Raw genomic sequence first — 20,889 nt, 5'->3', positions numbered from 1 at the left:
TGTCACATACAGCAACACATGATAATATATTTTCTCTTAAAAACAGAGTGAATCGTAAACATTGAAAGAAACACTTTGTCATCCCTACTCAAAGAAACTCTGAAACAGATTTCTATCCTTACTTGCAGGGTTGCAGTTGGGAAACAGTAATGTCATGTGTTTATGGGTGACTCTAGATGGGGTATGGATTGGTGAATGGATTTATTGACCACTTATACAACCACTTGGAAGTACAAGTAATAACAGCGCTATCACTGATCACCCCACTTTACAAATCACCACAGTTCCTGCTAAGCCTCTTCCAGCCATTCCTCTGACAATGGCTTCTAACCACAGAGATACTTCAGCTTCACACACTCAGGTCCTCTTGTCATAGCTGCCCATGCAACACTCTTGTCAAACTACACCACCATCTCCTTTCAGCCTCCCTTGCAGAACTCGACTGGATGCCCAGATTCTCTTCATTTTATAACCACTTCTACAGACAGAATACAAAACACCTTTTCCAACAGTAAATCTATTGTTGTGTTCATATTTTTTGCCATCGGAATGTATTTATTGATGCACTGTCAGGCTGTGCTTGCGACATCTGTGATTGGTCTCACCTTCCTCCCCATGCCTCAATTTTCATGATATTTACTCTCCAACTGCTCTTGCTGCTCCCTCCTTAAGCCCACTTGTCCCAAGCAGATCCCTGATCATATGAGAGCCAGTCCAGGTTTGTCACCATCATCATGCTCTTCCAGTTGGTGGGGGCAAAAATTCGAGGAGTGGTTAATGCTCCTACATTTATGGCTCTACCCTGTGTGCTGACCTGACACTCATTTTCCACAGTCTAATGGAAGTCCCAGCTGTTCTCATTGCAATCTCCAGCCCTAAGGTATCCCTGAAGGTCTCGTTAACAATTTCTGTGCTTTCCAGTCATGGCTGCTGTCTTCTGCTCCATCCTATGATGCTGTTGCCAGCTGCCTTCTCCCTCCACAGATGTAGTTGCTCCTTAACATCTCAATCCCTTACCCCATTCCTGCTTTCCTCGTGCACCTGTTGTCTCCTCTGGAGCACCCGTCCTTTGAGGGTTCCTGTAGCAACATTTTCTCTCCCCGAGCCCTGATGATCATGTCCCTTCTGCAGTGCTGGTCATCCCTCTGCAGGTTGTGGCCAGCTTCTTCCTTTGCTTCAGCTTTCGGCGATGCCCTAGAGCTAGATGCCAGCCCCATGCCGCTTCTTGAGTGCTCTGAAATTTTTCACTGCAGCCTCTTCTTTAGGGACCTCCTCATGCACCACCTGTCTCCAGTTCTCTTTGAGTTGCCTCCAAATTCGTGGCCTTTGTCTTTCCTAGACAGGCTTCCATTTTCTCTGGGAGGCTGCCCACCTTGGCCAGCATTTCTTCTTACATTTACCTTAGAGTGTCATCCATTTTTCACAGATTGGCTTTCATTTCTTCCAGCAGGCATGCCATAATTTGTTCCACTTCCATAGAGTGGTGGCATAACAATCAAAATTCAATGCAGTGTTCAATCCAACCACGTCTGACACCAGAATGTCATAATTTATGCCCGTATAGACAGGGTATGGATTGGTGAATGGATTGACCACTTATACACTTGGAACTACAAGTAATTAGAGCGATACTGCTAATCTCCACACTTTACAAATCACCACAGCACCTGCTGTCTTCATTAGCCGTTCCCTGGCAATGGCTTCTAGCAGTGAAGATTCTTCAGCATCACATGGTCAGGTCCTTATCACAGCTGCCCATGCAAAACTCTTTGTCAACTGTCAAATGAACCATAGTGCCCACTCTTCTCAGCCTCCCTTGCAGAGCTCACCTGACTGGTTGCCGCCAATTTCCTTCTTTTTATAATCACTTTGCACGGACCGTGTAGGAAACACTTTCCAACAGTAACTCTGTTTTTGTTTGTATTCATCGCCATGGGAACGTGTTTACCAAGCCATTGCCTAGAAACAGGCTTATTGCATAGCAACAGCTGTACATTTATCTACAGATACAAGCTAAATAAAAGTTAATAGTTTAAAAGAAACATTAAAACGATTTCTGTCCTTACATTCAAGGATGCAGTTGGGCAAACAGTAATTACTGTACTCATGGCATCTTTTGTGAGTTAAACTAGAACTACTGAATACAGTTCATGCTATAAAAATTCAGTCATCAGTGTACAACAGTTCAGCAAAGATTCCCCATGAGCACCATTTTCAGTGGTGAGGTGCAGACAAATGAATTAGTTTCAAAGTTACCTTACGCCTTTACCGTAAGCTGTCCCAGAGGTTATTGAAGGATGTCATACAGTTCAGTGCATTACTAAAAACTAGAAAAATTTTTCATTTAAAAATGCACTCCGTGTTTTCAGTTTTCCAGAGGGTTAAGGTAAAGTTATCCCTGGGCTTAATTACTTAAGCACCATGCCATGAAGGTACATGTGGAGTGGAGGTATAGCTCCACCATTCTCAACGTCAGCATTGGATGGAGGTGAGTGGTCAGTTGCATGTCCCTGACCCATTACTCCCAGCCATTGTACCCACTGGATAGGAGGACAGGTGGGTCCCAAAGTCAATCTCGATGTTATGGTGAAGAGAAAAATCTCTCTTGCCCGTGCTGGGAATTGAAAATTCTCAAAGAATCTACTAGTTGATCATCTTCCTGTCCATTTCTTTTCTTGTGAAACCAATCAGAAGAACACTACACAACAGGATGGGGACTGTGAAAAGGGGTTGACTGTAGCTGTCTGCTTTTCAGATGTTTCCAGCTGGATTATGCGACACAAAACCATACTGATAAGTGTTGAGAAGTGACCTTAAAGGTCAGGCAACTAGCTAGCTAGCTCTCTGTCTTCATACACTGACCACAGTTCTTCTACCTTGTTTACATACCACCTGTTTCTTAAACCTCTCATTTTCTTTGGCTACATGATAAAACATGACAACATAATGCACTGAACTAATCAGTACAAAAACATCTCATACTACTGCCAAGCAATAACTGAGGGCCACAGATGAAGAATGCCCCAAACCCCTGTTGTGGCTGGGTGTTGTATTTCCCTGTGAAGCTCAAGTTAATAAGGAAAGGAATGGATTTTATTAGCCTGTTATTCTAATGGAGGTTAAAATCAGAGAAATGTATACATCTGTTTGTGCCCCTAAGGTAATACTGCTGATCTTCATATGCAATATTCTCTGAGTAATTCGACTAAGACTGCACCCCTGTTAACACCAATATTACTATCAATGACCTAATGGTAAGATTCAACATGTTATGGTGCAACAGCATATTTCTTCGATGTCAAGGAGACTGCACCAGCAAATTTCAAACACGTACACTTGAAATAAGACACATCTTACATTCAGGTTAAAGCAATATTATATTATAGGAGATATGGCTTCTGAATAAATAATAAAATCAGGTGGTCAAGGATGCATAATTACACATATGCATCCCATATTACTACTTATCATTTAGTAATGGTGATGGCACAATTAAAAAATCACTGATAATTTGTTTCCATTCCACTACTATCGTCTCTACTCTCTGGTGTTCAATCCAACTATTACCATGAAAATAAAATCAGATCATTCTGCACTGAAAAGCAACAAGAAGGCATGTCTACAGTGTTCACTGTAACAAGAATTGTTCCATTCATCTGGCATCAGAATTTCACTCATGCAGTGAGACAACCAACTGTAAAATACTGAAAATGGCAAAAAAAAATCATATGTATATAAGTTTACATATCTTCATCCTCTCTTTCTTTATCCTTGTCCTTCTGCCTTTCTTTCTTTGTCTTTTTAATTTTCTTGCTGAGTGGACAGTAATAGACTCTGTGACGTGACAATTCCATTGATCTTCGGAACGTCTCATGACAATCCATACATGCAAACGGTTTGTACGGTGTGTGTTTTTCTTTGTAATGTAAATTTATGTTACTCTTAAATTTAAATGCTCCAGTGCAATAGATACAAACAAATGGCTTGGAAAGGTCCGTTGTTGCCGTAACATTACTAAGCTGTGCACCACAATTTACTTTGCTTCCAAAACCCAACTCTACTGGAATCTGCATTGTCAAAATTTCAGGACGATGGCATGACCGTACATGCATCTTCAAAGTCTCCATATCACCATATCTTTCACTGCAGTAGCAACACTCATAAGCAATGCTACCATCAGCTGATGCTTGTATTATTCCAACCCGCAGCTTCTCTCCAGGGTTGAACACAGATGGATCATCATCGTAGATTGTTCTCCTCTCCCGTTCTTCCTCCTCAGATGTCTGTTCTTTCCCTCCTTCCTTATGAACCTGGTTTCCATTTTCATTTGTTCCAGATTCATTCATATCCTCACCCAGCTGCTTGCTTGTGCCAGCATCTCCATCAGGTTGCCCTTGACGCCATGTCTTCTTTGCTCGTTCAGCCTAAAACCAAAACATAAAGATAAGAATGTGCCAATTAATTTCATACCTCATACACATTTCTATCTCAAGAAGTCCAACCCTTCATCTTAAATGAACTAAATAGCATCTTCTGACATTCCTTTAAAAAAGAAAGGGGGAAAACCACTCCAGGGTATAAATTTCTTACATGTCATACAGAGTTTCAAATTGTAACATCTAAAAAATATGAACTATGCTAGAAAGCCATAACTGAAAGTACCGTTGACAAATTAAATAAAGGTATTATCTGCAATCATAAAGAAGACACACTTCAAAACTAAAAAAATTACAACAGTCTTGACACATTTACTGCCAACACTGACTTAGTTGTTTTTGTGCAACTCTCCTCTCATAACTCACCTTCAACTAGTGCCAAGGTCAAGAAAATGTGGATCTAAATAGCTACTCCCCCATACACCTTCATGGCATAGTGCTTAATTAGTTAAGCACAGGGACAACTTTACCTTACTTAATTATAACTTGAATTTGATCATAAATGATCTCATCACCAATGAATATTAAGCTGCTTGAATGGCAGTTTTGATCTTTCCCTATCTCCATAATTACTTGCATTTCTGAATGAGGTAACGCACTTGTGAGATATGGCAGCTGTATCAGATCACAGTGGATTTCTGATGTACCATTATCAGTTTTGTTTGAGGGTTCCACTACAGTTCCACTGTAGCAATTAAAATATTTTAGTAGCACTAATTGCAGATAAACTGCAGAAATAGCAAATAACAGTAATTCTCAGAATTACTGGGTTTTTGGTCTTTTTACATTGTCTGGTATTCTAGAAAACGGGAAACACTGACATTTTGGAAACTGGATCGGTTTCTGTCCTCAGGTGAGGGGGGAGGGAAGATACCTACTCATTTGGGCCCCTTAGAAAGAGCTAATCTCAGTCACCGTGTATTATACACCATCGTCAGAACCGTTTAGAACCAACAGTAATTCTGATAACAATTATATACATGAATCAAGTCCATCAGAATCATCATCAAAAGACAATGAATATGACATTTTGAGAATAACCAGATGGCTTAGGTTATCCAGGAGCACCCCACAATTCCACTTTTTTTAAATTACGTTATTTATTATGAACATGGTGGCCTACGACATTTACATTATCATATATATACTAGGACGACAGTGTCCAAGTTACAGAAGTCTTGTGAAGGACTTGGTTGAAGACATCTGTGGCAAAACCTAAACACAAAGAGTGGGCATGATCCTGGTGCAGGCCCTCCTTAAAACCTTTGAAATTATACACAGAAGTAAAATCCCTATAACAAACAACATGGAATACAAAATTAATTATTCTAGTTTCAAAATGTCCCTGTCAATCTATCTATGGTGAGTTGAAGTCCCATGGCCAGACTTAGGATACTGAAATAATATGGAAAAGAAAATGTAAACAAAGTTATCTGATATATATTGGTCAAATTGGAAGTAGTTTTGTTCCATCACTACTTTCAATATATATGTTATTTCATTTTGAATACTGAATTGAATTTCTGTGTTATCTAATATATTCTTAATTATGTTTATGATGTGTTTTCTTGGTATGTATGGCAGGTGTACATATTTTTGATATTGAAGGAACATATTCTCATATCGATATTCAGTTTAGTGGTTTTTAGCTCCATCATAAGGGGGATGGAATTGCGCGCACTGTATGTGTATGGAAAATTTAAGTAGTTTTGTAGTGTTTCTGTTAATTGCTTTGCTATTTAATATGTTGGCACAGTCTTCCAATTGATTAGAGGTGTAATAGGTGTGTTTGGTTTATGTACTTTTATTGTCGCATGCATGCTTGGGGCCATGGGATTCCTGTTTGTGCATTTCCATACTTTCTTTTTATATTGTTTACACATTGTTTTAGTGTTTGTTTGAACCCTTTTAGGTAGCACTGGGTTGGACTGTTATGAATTGGATGTCTCGTATAAATGCTTTCGTTTTTTGTTTATACTCTTCTTGTGTGAGTATTGTTAGTGTTTTCCCTTTATCTGCTTTGTTATTACAAGTTCGTTTGTTCTCATTTTACTTTTTATGATAGTTATTACTTTCCATTCTGTCTTGTTATTCTTATTTATTGTATTATTGCGTTGGCTAATATTTTTTAGGTTTTTGCAACCGTATGTCTATAGTAATTTTGTTCCATCACATCTAACTGGCTAATTGCTGTTTCTGCTTCAAGAGCTAATGTTTCAATCCATTTTTTGTTTGTGTTTTTAAGCCTTTACTTAATAGTTGTATTTCCTCATATGTGAACTGTATGTTTGTATGATTTTCTACTCTATTGTAGTTTGTGTTATTGTGTGCCATATTTTCTATTTGTTTATTTAACTCGTGTATTTTGTGTTGTTGCTTATGGTGCACTTCAGTCATTTCTTGTAATTTTTGGTTTATGGATTGTTCAATGTTATTCCAAGTGTGCTGCCATTATGTTTGTGTTGTATAAGTGGATTTGGTATAGCTGTGTGTTTAATTTTTGTTACTTTCTATATAAGAATTTTATTTCATTTTTATTATATATGGTTTGTGTCTGTGTTAGTGTTTTTCTTTCCGCTTATTATCAGTTAGTATTTTTATTTGTGCATATTTTGGTACTAGCCCCATTCTTAAACATGTTTTGTTAAAATTTATATTAGCGTTACAGTGCATTAAACTTGATCAATCACATCCTTGTAGCTGTGACAAACATGAGGCACCAACCTAAAGAGTTGGTTTGCGTTAGGAACTCCATTCAGCATCATTATGAAGCATGCAAGCACACTAGAGAAGATAACTCTGAGCAGTTCTAGTGAAGAAATATGTAGAACTGTGCAAGCCTCCATTACATTCCAAGGTCACAAGATAAGAAATAACTTTCCTTGACCACAAAAGAGTCAGAAAAAGAGAAAGACAAAACTGACCTCTCAGACACTAACTGACAATGATCACAATGCAATTTCTTGGCTCTATAAACTCATTCTCATGCTGTCAAAATGATGCCCTAAAGATGAAAGGTACAGGATAATGGAAAACCACAAGCTCACTCCAATCCCTGCCACCAAAGGTGACATAGTCACTAAGCCATTAAAATGTCATAAAAATATGTCACAAGGGAAATGATTTGTGTGGAATTCCTTGCATCATGAAAGATGCCCCAAATTCTGATTATGGAGACTTAAGTTCCTTCAAGTACTTCAAGACCCATATTTATGTTTAAAGCCCTGGCATATTAAGGATCTCAAAATCCCAGCAGTCAATATGTTAAAATTATAGTATCTGAGATCTAAAAATATATCCATTTTGATGCAGTTTGCTGGGTTATGACAATGTGTATACGCTGCTGCCCCCATTGTCAGAAAACTGAAACAGCAGGTTCCACCAAAATATTTGTAACCACGTATGAGGCTACAATAACCCAGAAGATAACTAAATTTTCACCCCTGTAAAAACCACATTTACATCCTTAAATATAAAATGATGATTGCAAAAACATAACATTTTTGTAGGATATATCAAACTTCATTAAAAAATACTTGCGGAGTGAAAGAAACTATGTTAACATTCTGAAATGCTGTATCTCAAACCCAGTTCATTCAATTACTTACTTTACATGTTTATAATGAAACAAAACAAAGAAAAAACTCCATGGTTTTTGTCTGCAAGCAAACTGTACCAACCTAGCGACTGCCGCTTGTCAGCAAAGTTAGTACATGTTTATAATCCACTCAAAATCAATATAAATATGACTAAATGTGAAACCATTCATGCATGTTCAGACAATGATCTACCAGGTTTAGTTTATCTTCTCTTATCCTGTATAATGAAACTTTAAAATAAGATGTCATCCTTAAAGGCCTGGGTTTGTACCAATGCATATCAACCTTTCAGACGGCTGTATATGAACACAAACATTTTTAATATGCACCTACCCTTGCTTTTTCTCTTTTAGCTTCTAAAGCTGCCTTCTTTGCTTCAGCTGCAGCTTTCTTAGCTAAAGCTGCTGCTCTCTTCATCTCAGCTGCTACTTTCCTTGCTTCTGCAGCAGACTTTCTGGCCTCTGCTGAAATTTTCTTGCGTTTAGGTGTCTTCTCCTTCCTGTTGTAAGTTGACGGTCGCTTCGGAATTTTAAATGTACCAGATTTGCGGCCTCTTGTGGTGGTTGTAATAATAACTGGAGATGGTGACCTGTCATCGTCACTGGAGTCAGAATTACTTGAAGCTGCTGCTGGTGGTGGCAGGGGTTCTGGTGATTTCTGCTTGTTTATTCCATTAGTACCAACATATTTAGCTGCCAGATTATCCCTTATGTTTTGTAACTGATTTTCAAGCACATCAAACTGATCTACCAAATGAAAACACGGTAAACAAATCACCATTGACATTTCAGTATCCGGTGGTATCCATTTATCACGCAGAATAGTTTTTAATTTTTCCCTCACTAGAGTTTCACTTTGACTGGTCCGAGAAGTAACCAGTGTCATATCAACATAATTTGCAAGTGAGTCTGTCCCACAGACTAAACAGTGATGGTTCATATTAGATGTATGGAAATTCATAGCCTCTTCCATGATCTCAGCTGCACTCTGTATAAATTTTAAAGAACTAATTTTTCCGACAACTTGGCAGGTTAGGTTGAAGCAGCCTTCAAAAGGCCTACTGACGCCACTTAATGCACACTTAGTATACACTTCAAATCTACAGCACTATTCGTTACGATTACACTTGTAAATCACAATGTATGCCGATTCCTTAAAAACAGTAGCAGCTGGTTCTTAACCCTACTTTTTATTATTTATTAGTTGTACATAAGACTATTCCCTCCTTATGTTTTTACCGACGCCCGACAAGCTGCCAGTGTTGACTGTTGATACATCTACTCACTCAAAAATTCCCTCAGCGTTTTCCGTAGACCCACAGTGTTAAAATGATATTTACGTCCCTCTGATCAAAAACGTATGTGTAAAAAATTATAAAACCGGAGTACTGGTGTCAGGGTAAGTTAGTGGTAATGTGTGGTATATTTATTCTGATAGTTCATCAAAGATATATGTTTAGCAAGTTACCATTCAATGTTACCGGTACTGTTAAACGATTGTTCCAGAGTCAAAGGTCGATGTTCGCTAAATTTCCCTGCTCCCAAGACACAGGGAAATTTTCGTACTCTAGCGAGACGTGTTGATTCGTCATCCATCACAGGAGCAAATTTATTTATTTGCAGGAACCATTTACATTTCTGCTGTTCAGGTACACTTTGGATATAATTTGTAGGTGACAAGAGTTCTTTGTTTCAGTTGCGCGAAACGTTTTGAGGTTTTTTAGGCATGATGGAAACCAGTATGTCCATTGTGAAGTGAAAGAAATTCTGAACATTCAGCTTTAAGCATCCAGTTACGTTAATGGGTAGTTTTGATTGAAGATTATTTGATTCGATGTAAAGATGTCTGTAATTGATAACGAATTCCGTATCGATTGGTATCCCTAGTGTTCAGAGGGAAGGCAAGATACGTTTAAATGTGCTAAGTAGTTCTTATTCGTGGGTAATTTAACGTCACTTATCGACTCCTTTGCTGTGTAGCATTAAACGAAAGACGTTACGACAGTTCGGAGTGCCCAATTAGGATTACGGAAAGGGTAAATATAAATTTCTGGCTCAAATATTCAAATTTCTGCCTAACTCTTTGTATCATGGCTGATAGTCTCTGTTGTGCTGTTTCCTATAAATGCTAGTAAGTGATGCTTCAAAGGCCGCGCCATAGCTCAAGTGGTTAGTCGCTGGCTTCTCGCAGCGGCAGCCCGGGTTCGATCTGGTCAAGTGGGATTTGTGGTGGGCAAAGTGGGGCTGGGGTGGGTTTTTTCCGAGTACTTCGGTTTCCCCTGCCAATCTTCATTCACCAAATTCTCCATCATCATAATCACCCGGGGAATATACAATAGGCCAATCAGAGACCGCGGTGCCGTCTGGACCCAGCTGGACTCCACCCCCCACTAAGGGAAGTGTTGCTTTAAAGCAGACAGCATAGTAGATCCTTAAGCTGATACCGGAAGTCTAAGAAACTACAGTCTAATTTTATCAGTTCAATGGCTGGAATGGAAGATGATTAATTTCACTACAGCCTACATTTTATAACAGTATAACTATAAGTAGTGCATGTCTTAACATTACACCACAAGTCTTCAGATGTGTGAACCATTCATCTCCGAAACATTATTGTCTCATTTTTGTAATATTTTTATTTAGTATATAACATAGGCTCAGTGTTTACGAAAAAGCGGTGTTAAGTGAATGAATGGGGTTTAGTAATGGAATGTGTATAGAGATCGATTAGAAAAATATTGTAAAATTGTATTTACACTGTGTAATCTAGTTTCTGACCGTGCCATATCTTGAGGTCGAAGAAACTAATTCTTGTTAGTGAAAATAATTTGTCTATTTTGTCACAAGGACGATTGAACATGATGATTCTTGTAGAAGTATGGGCTTCAATTTTGTTTCTTTCTACATTATTCTAATTCCTTTGTGCAGTTTTGAAATTTCCTCCTCGAATCGATGTATAAATTATGTTTATAGCACGTCTGAGTCTTTGTATTATTTTACATAAAATATTTTTCTATGCTTCAATAATTAAGACCACAAAATTACCTGACTTCTTACAGACGGCTCCACGTAAATCATAAAAATGCAGGCCTGTTCTGTGCAAGAGCGGCTGCCCGAGAGAATAATGAATGTAGGCCTAACAAGTGAGGTAAGTTCGCAGATATGCTATTGAAACCATCGAAACATTCATGTAAAAAGATCCGTTAAACCTAAGCCCATAAGCCCTGAATTTTTCTACAATTAAAATGGGGTAATCAATTGTTTATATACATGTCAGGTGGTTTGACGCTGGTTTCTCACCGCGTATCCTCGGGCCCAATTTCGGTCCATTTTACGTGAGATGAAGTGGCACTGGAGAATGTTTCTCTCGAGAGTTTCTTCGGTACTGTCCTGTTAATCAGATCGCCTTTGCTCCGTACTACATGTGCGACAGCCCTGACCAGGCAGTATATTATCGCATCCCCGGTCTTTAAAACTATAGACTCATCTTTGACCCAGCATGTGACCAGTTACAGAGTAAGGAATATAATTAGTTAGTATATAGAGCCTTTGAAATAGGCTATACCTCAGAAAAAAGACATGTCCAATACAATATTCATTTTATGGAACTCGAAGGTTCATTACCGTGTTCACAAGAGCCCTCCAGCGGTCCCTGTCCTGAGCCAGATCAATCCAATCCATACCATCCCATCCTATCTCTCTAAGATCCATTTTAATATTGTCCACCCACCTACGCCTTGGTCTTCCCAATGGTCTCTTTCTTTCTGGCTTTCCCACCAATATCCTATATGCATTCCTCTTCTCCCCCATTCGTGCTACATGCCCTGCCCACCTCATCCTCCTTGACTTGATTATTCTGATTATACTTGGAGAAGAGTACACGTTATGAATATTCGTATACCGAATCAAATATTATCAGCAAAATCTAGAGAACTGTTAGATATGTCTCGAAGTAGAAGACACTTGCAGAACGTAGAACAATCTCTCATTAGGGAAGTGTTTAACAAATACATCTTAGACAAAGGACAATGACCAAAATAATGTTGGTATAATGAATGCTAATTCTATGATTATTGTAATTCATAGGAATCAGCAATGAATTTTCGTCGGCATCGGTTTTTAAGTAGAAGAATTTGACACTGTATACCGTAACGTCGAAGAATATCACCGTCAGTCTCTTCTTATAGAACACATGAAATTAATCGACGTGTATTCATTTGTATAGATATGTTGTTTTGTACTTCATTTATTTATTTTTCGTTTATTTAATGAAACTTTCAAAGGCATCAAATGATATAATAATTAGACAGGACTGGGAAGGAAATTTTATAACTCTACGCGAACTATGAGGGACAGAATTATTATATGATATGAATAATGCACCGGGAAAAAAATGGACGGAAATGATCCTGGCCTAATTCAAGGCATTATCCTGCAACTTGCCCGTAGAGACTGAGTAAACCCACTAAAACACTCAGTATAGTCAGTTTTGCTTCCGAGATTCGAAGCAGATACCTCAAGAATATAAACCAGAAGCGTTAGCACGTGAGCCAACATCATTGGTGCTAGGAACTGTTCGTAGCTTGTAAGTACTAAAGAAAAATTTAAAGCCCCGGTCAAGGTGGCTGGTCAACGGGCCGAGATTTGAACCTATCATCTTCGACTAGGCCACTTATGGTTAGTAGTGACGTAGTTGTGGGTAAGGAGAAGGACCATATATGCTTGTCTACCGCAAGTACGGTATTTAACATAATTGAGATGGATCAGAAGCTGGTAAATTAAAGCGAATAACGCTGTTGTTATTAGTCCTCTTTGTAATCGTTATATGCATGTCTGCGCACTTACAGATCTTAAAGTCTTGACTGTTGTAATTTGTATATAACCTTTTCGAAGATCTCTGCTGTAGATCATGTCGTTTAGTCGTTAGCTTCGCTCCCATTGGTTCCTTGATAGTACTGAACTTTTTGCTTGGACTTACAGCAATTAACCACTTTAGAGTAACGTATATGGATCGTAATTTCTCTAGAGATTCTAGGAGTGGATAGCAAATTGGGCTTCAAGCGAAAGTTAATTATATGAGAACGCGACCAATTAACGAAAGAATATGGTCATGAGAAGGCTTATAAATTTATGGTAACAATGTAATATTAATATCCTGCTCATAATACGCTTCGAACTAATCAGAATAAGCAAATAAATATTCTATTTTATTCTCTTACAATTATATAACCCGTTTGTTTACGATGGTCGCGCTGTCACCATGAGAATATTAAGGGGACAATTACATCAGGGCTAGTAAACCATTGGCACAGGCGCCAATGTACCAAGTTTGCCATCAATAGTTATGAGTTGGTTATTACAAGTTTTGTTTATGTTAACAAGAGCCAATTCTAAATCGTGGATGTTCAAGAGTCACCTTTCGTTTGGTTCTTAGTTAATCAAACTTCAGCATTTCACGAAGCCATAACGCTGTATGGTATATTTTTAACTTGTTTATTTTCTCCTCTATNATATATATATATATATATATATATATATATATATATAATTTTTACCGTCAACGCAACAGTACCTTATTTATTTATATAGCACGCACTACATGTTTCGACCTCAAATGAATCATCTTCAGGTGTTGCAATTTTCTCATATGCTATTATCGAACTGCAACGTTAATATTCACATTTTTATAAATGGTTCGTACAAGTTAGTTTCCATTCAATTCACACACTACACAAAACTTAGTCCGTACTTTAGTTAAAATTAACAATATAATACAATGAAATATGAATAAAAATCGTACTTATGATAAAGTCGTGTACATAAAAATAGGTTAAACCTAATTTAAAAATTAGGTGATCTTAAATCTAAAATTTTATATTTAAAAATGATCTAAAATGATCTTTCAGAATGTTATAAGCTGACAGTAGCTTCGTGTTTCTTACTGCAATAGACCACGCATAGGCTTTGTCAAATTTCTTCTGCTGTTTGCTGCACTGGCTCGCCGTGTTAGTATCGTAATATTACCATTTTGCTAGAGAAGAGATCCCTTTCTTTCATATTGTTGGGAACCGGCAGTTAATGTGTTCTGTTCATAGTATTCTCCTCTATGTGTTCCCTCTGAATACCGAGAAAAAGATAGGCTACCTGTAAACAAAACGCAATGTTTTATTGTGTTGTCAAATATTTTGAAATGTGAAGTAAGTGAAATCAAATTTTAGAAGCCTCTTATAGACGAAATTAGTTGCATTTGTGTTATTTTAAAGCCACATAGAAGCTGACGATTGAAGAGTCGTTTATACTGCGTCTGAAACATATCTACGGTCACGTCGTACTCTTGTAGGCAACCTTTCTGAAGAAAAGCTCTGTGTGTTCAACGAGACCGTCAGCATTGAGATTTTTGTTCCCGCCATGTGTTGAAAACAGAATCTAGTAACTTTCTAATGATGACGTAACGTTCTGTTACTATCTGATGATGATTCACCCTCAAAAATATTTTGGAATCACGATAAGATATGTGAACAAATAATTGGTTATCTTCTGCTATAAATTTGGCAGTACGCACTGGAAATTTTCGCTATCCGTGAGTAAATGGAGAGGCAATGAACAATTGAAACGCATCTGCTGTCTCCTGAGATGTATATAGTTTATTAGATGGTTACCGAAATTACGGAGGGACATTGGTAACCATGTATCAAATTACACGGCGTCAAATCCCAGATAGCAGCAGTCTTATTACTAACCACAGTGAAAATTTCAATTCTCATATTAACTACAGTGCGGTCGCATTTTATGGAATGCGATTTACGCAAATTTGAAATAGTGAAATAGTATATTAATGAAATCTCATATTATGAGCAAATTTTTAATAATGCGAATTTATTCTTATGAGAAAAATTGTCTTGAATTATGAGAGTTTTTCAGGAGCGCATCCCTCGCATAAAATGCGACGACACTCTATTCCATTTCAGGAAAATGCATACAATTTTTCAGCGAACTAGAGCTTACATACGTATAGAAGAACAAAAATACAGGTTAAGACAAATTGGAAAGTTGGAATGTTTTCAAACCGTGCAGGAGGGACCCATTATAATGAGACTCTGTGGCTCACAACAGAGACACTGCCCTTAGGAACAGTGAACACTGAATTCTAACGGATGAAAAGTCAATATTAAACACAAAAATGATAATACTGTAACGGATTTGATCAACGTGTTGCTAGTTAACAGTTCCGTATACACGGTCCAACACTCAACAATAGAAGAAGCTGTGTTTTCTGTCGATCCGACCGACGCACCCATATACTGGCTGGATAGCGATCATGTGATGTGTTTACTGTAAGCCGGTGTCCGTGCCTCGGCTATATAAGTGAGTAGAATTCCTAATCTGGTATAGTAGCGGCAGAAGCACGCGAACAAGCAAGCAAGCAGTAAGCTCAGGGGGTACAGAAGAGTACAAGAGATCAGCCTGTGAAGATTTAATGTGTGATTTGAAGACTATATGTGGTATGGTGCAGTGATATTGGAAGTGTGTGATTCAGAGAGGCTTTTATAGTTCCTGTGTTATAAATCCGTGAAGACTAGTGGAAATAGACTGAAGAGATTAGCGCGGAGTGCTTTGTATTGTGGAAATCAGAAAGTGTTATAATTAATTGTAGTTACGACCTGTAACCTGTAGTCAGTAAATCCAATTACCAATCCTAACTCCGCCTTTAGTCACTGTGGCACGTGACAATATATATGAACTATTGTGTCGAAGCATCATGTTGTTTTCGTGGTTAATCTGTAGAAGTTCCATCAGCATAACCATTTGATACAACTGCATTAATTTTACGAACTCCTCATTGTAGCAGCATGTTACCGCCTAATGGCCATCATCAGGATGCTTGTACATTTAATGTCAGTTTAGCTGTTTTGGCTGTACCTTGAGCAAAGGAGTCGGACTAGTTCGAACGGTATAGCGATAGGCTAAGGGCTGGACGGCCCGAGTTCGGTTCCCGGCAGTGCAAGATTTTTCTCTTCTCCACAGAGTACAGACCGACTCTGGGGCCAACCCAGCATCCTATCCAGTTGGTACCGGAGGTTCTTTTCCGGGGGGGGGGAGGTAAAGCAGCAGGGCTTGAATCTCACCACTCACCCCTATCTAGTGCCGAGATCAAGAAAGGACAAGGTATACCTCCGCTCCCCCATATGAGCTAATGGAATAGAGCTTAACTAATTAAGCAGAGGAATAACTTTATATTTTTAACTTATATTCGCCAATGTTTAAAATATTTGACTCTATATATATATATATATATATATATATAATACGCAGCCTGTGTAGTGACGTCAGCATTCACTAGAGCCCTAAACACAATCGGCGTTCCCTGGTCAGAAGGGTTGAAGCTAAATATATCGATGATTTCGATTATCGGGAAATGACAGTAGCAAACCATAATTGCATTTCCAAAGAGATTAAGGACATATAAAAGTCGGGGAATACTTGCTACCACGCAGTTCAGAACCTTCTATATGTATTTCGGCTACCTAGACATAAAAAGAAAATAACACAAAACTTGAATTTTTCCTGTGCAGATGGCCATCTACCTGAGAAGTTGAACTCGTTATGGACCTCTAAAGTGGAACCTGTTCCTTCGACACCCTTACCATCAATGAAAAACAAGAAAAATGGTAGCCATCTACCTGTTTAAGGTATGACCCACATATGAGGAATGGTTTATTCTCCTTTCCCACAGCACTTAACGAGAGGCAGTTGGATACGCAACTCCCCTGCAGTTAGTAGAGCAGTCTCCATGTTACTGCTACTGTGCTTCGAAAAGGGAGAGTGAAACACCGGCATTGAGACTACGAGGTTTAATAGCCGTTGAGCGCAACCTCCACATCTTCAGTCGCAGTCCATTCGTGGACTAAGAAAGATGCTTTGTTTTTGTAGAGGACTGTTGCTTCCACCAGCGTGACAGATTTGCATTACGTCAGCAAGTATAGAGTTCTGTAAATTAGCTTCGAACGTGTGCCAAATGATTTGATAGCGGAGTTTCGGGACAATGGTTTGTGAAGTAATTGAGTTTGGTTTATAATCGTTAAAAAGACGTGAACTGAACTTGACTTTGAAGAATTTCTTATTTGGTATTACTGCAGACTTCTAAAAGTATCTGTTGAATATTTGGATGTTTGGGACTTCATGAGTGTTTGTGTTTCGGAAATGAAGTGGAAAAATAATAGCGCTGAAGGCCGTGGTAACGGTTGTAGCCATGTCTGGACCACAGTGATATTGCTAGAGATGATTTTAGCCACACATGTACTGCTGGTTGCGTCAGAAGGGGACATCACGAGGGCAGATGCTATTGCAGAAGGAGTTTCGAATATCCCACAGGTTTGATTTATATATAACTTGTACTAAGCATCTTACACTTCATTAACGTTTCATTAACGTGGGCTCTCGGGCCCACCCAGCGTCCTATCCAATGGTTACTGGGGTCTCTTCCCTGGGGTAAAACGACAGGGGCGTGAAGCCGACCAATTCAAGAAACAAATGCTCTAACGTATTTAAAAACTGTCAGCCAGAGCTAACTAACTAACCCCGTGGGGATGAACCTTTCTTGACAAGCTGCAAGTTGCACAGCTACTCAAGAATTTTCCAGAATTTTATCGAACCCGAAGGTTTATTACAGTGTTCACATGAACCCCCACTGGTCCCTATCCTGAGCTAGATAAATCCAGTCCATACCATCCCATCCTATCTCTCTAAGATCCATTCTAATATTGCCTACCCACCTACGCCTTGGTCTTCCCTGTGGTCTCTTTCCTTCTGGCTTTCCCACCAATATTCTATACGCATTCCTCGTCTCGTCTCCCCCATTCGTGCTACATGACCTGCCCACCTCATCCTCCTTGACTTGATCATTCTAATTATACTTGGAGAAGAGTACAAGTTATGAAGCTCCTCATTATGCAGTTTTCTCCAACCTCCTGTGATTTCGTCTCTGTTAGGTCCAAATATTCTCCTCAACACCCTATTCTCAAACACCCTCAGTCTATGTTGATTCCTTAATGTCAGAGACCAAGTTTCACACTCATACAGAACCACAGGCAAAATTATAGTTTTGTATATTCTAATTTTTATGTTTTTGGACAACAGACGAGAAGACAAAAGGTTCTGGACTGAATGGTAGCAAGCATTACCTGAGTTCAGTCTCCTCTTAATTTCCTCCTGAATCAGGTTTCGATCTCTTATCGTTGTTCCCAAATATCTGAACTGTGCCACATTTTCAAAACATATGTTTCCTGACTTTATGTCATGGTTTTGTCCCCCACTAAGCGGATTTAATTTATTTCTAGGTTGGTAACCCTTATTAAATTAATTTATTTTTCTATACGAGTCTCTAATATTCTTGCTCTTACTGTTCGTTGCAAGCTCATTAATTTTGTCTTTCAGATATTCCCTCTTTCTTTCCTGAAATGCCGCTCGTTTCGCGTCTTATATTCAGATTATTCCCATTTAACTCGCGTGGATCCTGTAACCATTGCAATTTGGCCTGTTTTCTCTGATCAAATAACTCTGAGCATCTTTCGTTGAATTATGGCTTATGCTTCTTCAGTTCATAATAACCCAGACTTTCCTTGGCAGTCGGAGCTCTTAATCGTGAAACTAGAGCACTTTTTGCATGTAATGGGTCCGAGTTTGTTATACAGCCAGTTCAGATTGGTTACTGCAATGGTCTGTTTTTTTTAAGTTCTTGGCAGCCTGAAATTCATCCAAATAATATTCAAACTTTCAATTCCTACCTCACAGAAACACACCACGTATCCATTACAAAGAACAATCGGTTAAAGCTGTTTAAGGAAATAACCGCCGTTTATTCTGAGAATCATACGGAACTTATAAATCTATTTTGTAGGCAAAATATGTTGTTTTTATATTATTTCAGACGGTACATATATGGTAACCATTGTTCCTCAAAGGGGTAATCCCACAGTTTTCACTGTAATGCATTCATATTATTTTAACGATAATTATCAGCGATTCAGAACAAACCGAGGTCAATTTCTCCGTTTATAACCAATTAAAATACATGGTCGGAAGTGTACATTGATATAAGCTTCTTTTCATGTTGTTCCCGACGCATCATTCGTAACCGTTCTGACGCATCTAATTCAATTATATATAACCAAGGCAGCTGATACAACATCGCGAAATAACTAAATAAACACTACTTATGTTTTCGAACCAGGGGCGTGAAAAAGTCGGCCTGTGGGGCGAATTTACTTAACAACACTTTAGAATCGGCCCACCGTAACATACTTGGATTCTAACAAAACACGTTAGAATTAGGCCTGTATATTTTCTGTGTAGCTTATGTTATTAATATAATTTAATTAGTCGTTGGACCAAGGTTAATATAATGTTAAGGAAAAGAACACTTTTCGATAACCGCTATATGTATTGTAGATGAGAGGTTACCTTCACGCATCTGTCGCTTTACACGCCGACAGAGAGCCCCAGTAACTATTTTACAGTATAATGGGGTACCTTAAGTCCAGTTTGGATGACGTGGAGAAAAGAAAAATCTTTGCCCTCGTCGGGAGTCGAGTTCTGCTTTCCCACCTAACTCGTAATCTAGTCATTACACTGACTGAGCTGTTGTGCCTCTTTTAAAACATTCTAATTTCATATAAATTGTGTGCCCTTAATTCTCTCTGTATATAAAAGGGAGGAAAATTGGAGATTTTATCATTTTTCGTCGTTAAAGATGTGTGTTGCCTAAATCTTGCCCAAGCTGAGTATGTCCTGTCGGCCAAACTAACTCCCCACCCATAATTTAGAGGTACACGGAAAATAAACTTCGTCGCAGAATTCCTTGATGGACAGAGGGACAGCTTGTATCTTTTCGTTTCTTTTTTTCAAAAACTACCAGATTTTCTGAGAAATAGTGGGTCTAGAACCGAGTCCTCTCAGCCTCGCGAGAATAATATAGGAGACATTTCAAGGAAATGGCGGCTCCGGTCTAGAAAACTGAGATTAACGGCCGTGAGGATCCGTTGGGCTGACCACGAGGCACCCTCCATCCGCTAAAGCTGGCACTAACTTCGCCGACAAGCGGCGGTCGTTCGGTCGGTATAGTTCACTTTCGGACTGCAGGCCATGGAGTTTGTATGAACACCTTAACACAATATACTGAAATCTAAAACACTTCCGTTGTTACAGACACTACCCTAGGAACACTTCGTGTGATAGTCATCAAGGCGCGGTAGTTAATTGAGCGCAGGGATGTTTTTATTGCTAGTGGGGTGCGACTAAGTCCCTTGCACTGCGGCCACTTCTGGCCTATTGTACCAGCCCCAAATGATAGGTGAGGGTGACTGTGGAGCAATTGGTGGAATGAAGATTGGCAAGGGAAACCGAAGTACTCGGAGAAAACTTGCCCCAGCGCCACTTTGTCCACCACAAATCCCGCTTGACCAGACTTGACCGCCGCGGTGGGAAGCCAGCGACTAACCGCTTTAGCTAGGGCGCGGCCATATTACAAGTAGTTAATACTGTTTACTATTAGTTTAGTACGGATATACTAGCAAACTTATAAAAATATTTTTGTACAAATTTTATACATTACCTTCACTTTCGCCTCTTTGTGGTGCCAATATTGGCCTCGGTCGAGGGTGGAAGTAGGCGTTATCATTGTCGTCGAGGGTGGTGACCGGTGTGGTGGTGGTTCTGGAACTAGCAGCAGAACAGAAATTATATTTCGCTTCGGGTCTACGGAGAATTTGATTGTATTATAAAAAGGTAAAGCTGTCCTAGTGCTTAACTAATTAAGCACTGTACCATGAAGCCGTATGGAGGAGTGGATGTTTAGAT

The 20,889-nt window shown here is 38.9% G+C and overlaps 2 protein-coding genes across 4 annotated transcripts in view; one reads left to right on the top strand and one right to left on the bottom strand.

Moving 5' to 3' along the window:
• Window positions 1–3,415: 3,415 nt before the first annotated feature.
• Window positions 3,416–9,324, bottom strand: LOC111872518 (zinc finger and BTB domain-containing protein 17). Its single transcript, XM_023866522.2, has 2 exons — window positions 8,369–9,324; window positions 3,416–4,424 (listed from the first exon to the last, which is right to left on the bottom strand). Exons 1-2 carry the CDS (start codon window positions 9,005–9,007, stop codon window positions 3,741–3,743), a joined length of 1,323 nt encoding a protein of 440 aa, XP_023722290.1. The 5' UTR covers window positions 9,008–9,324; the 3' UTR covers window positions 3,416–3,740.
• A 288-nt stretch (window positions 9,325–9,612) lies between these two features.
• The window catches only part of LOC111872525 (mediator of RNA polymerase II transcription subunit 15), an 89,434-nt gene continuing 78,157 nt past the window's right edge, over window positions 9,613–20,889 (top strand). The window contains exons 1-2 of one of the 3 annotated variants that reach the window (XM_023866541.2): window positions 9,613–9,683; window positions 11,094–11,182. In XM_023866541.2, coding sequence (XP_023722309.1) covers window positions 11,117–11,182 — 66 coding nt within the window. In that variant the 5' untranslated portion in view covers window positions 9,613–9,683; window positions 11,094–11,116. Of the gene's footprint in view, window positions 9,684–11,093; window positions 11,183–16,607; window positions 17,407–20,889 lie in introns of those variants that run through there. The other 2 variants (XM_023866550.2, XM_023866534.2) reach the window with 2 other exon arrangements.

The sequence above is a fragment of the Cryptotermes secundus genome, unplaced genomic scaffold, assembly GCF_002891405.2.
Source record: "Cryptotermes secundus unplaced genomic scaffold, Csec_1.0 scaffold962, whole genome shotgun sequence".
NCBI lineage: Eukaryota > Metazoa > Arthropoda > Insecta > Blattodea > Kalotermitidae > Cryptotermes > Cryptotermes secundus.
Note: the sequence above shows the minus strand (reverse complement) of the source record. Positions and strands in the feature narration are given on the sequence as shown.

Coding starts and splice junctions, on each gene's coding strand:
- LOC111872518 (XM_023866522.2), bottom strand. CDS start 9,007: ATGGAAGAGGCTATGAATTTCCATACATCTAATATGAACCATCACTGT. Junction 4,425..8,368: donor CTAAAAGAGAAAAAGCAAGG/GTAGGTGCATAT, acceptor TTTTGGTTTTAG/GCTGAACGAGCAAAGAAGAC.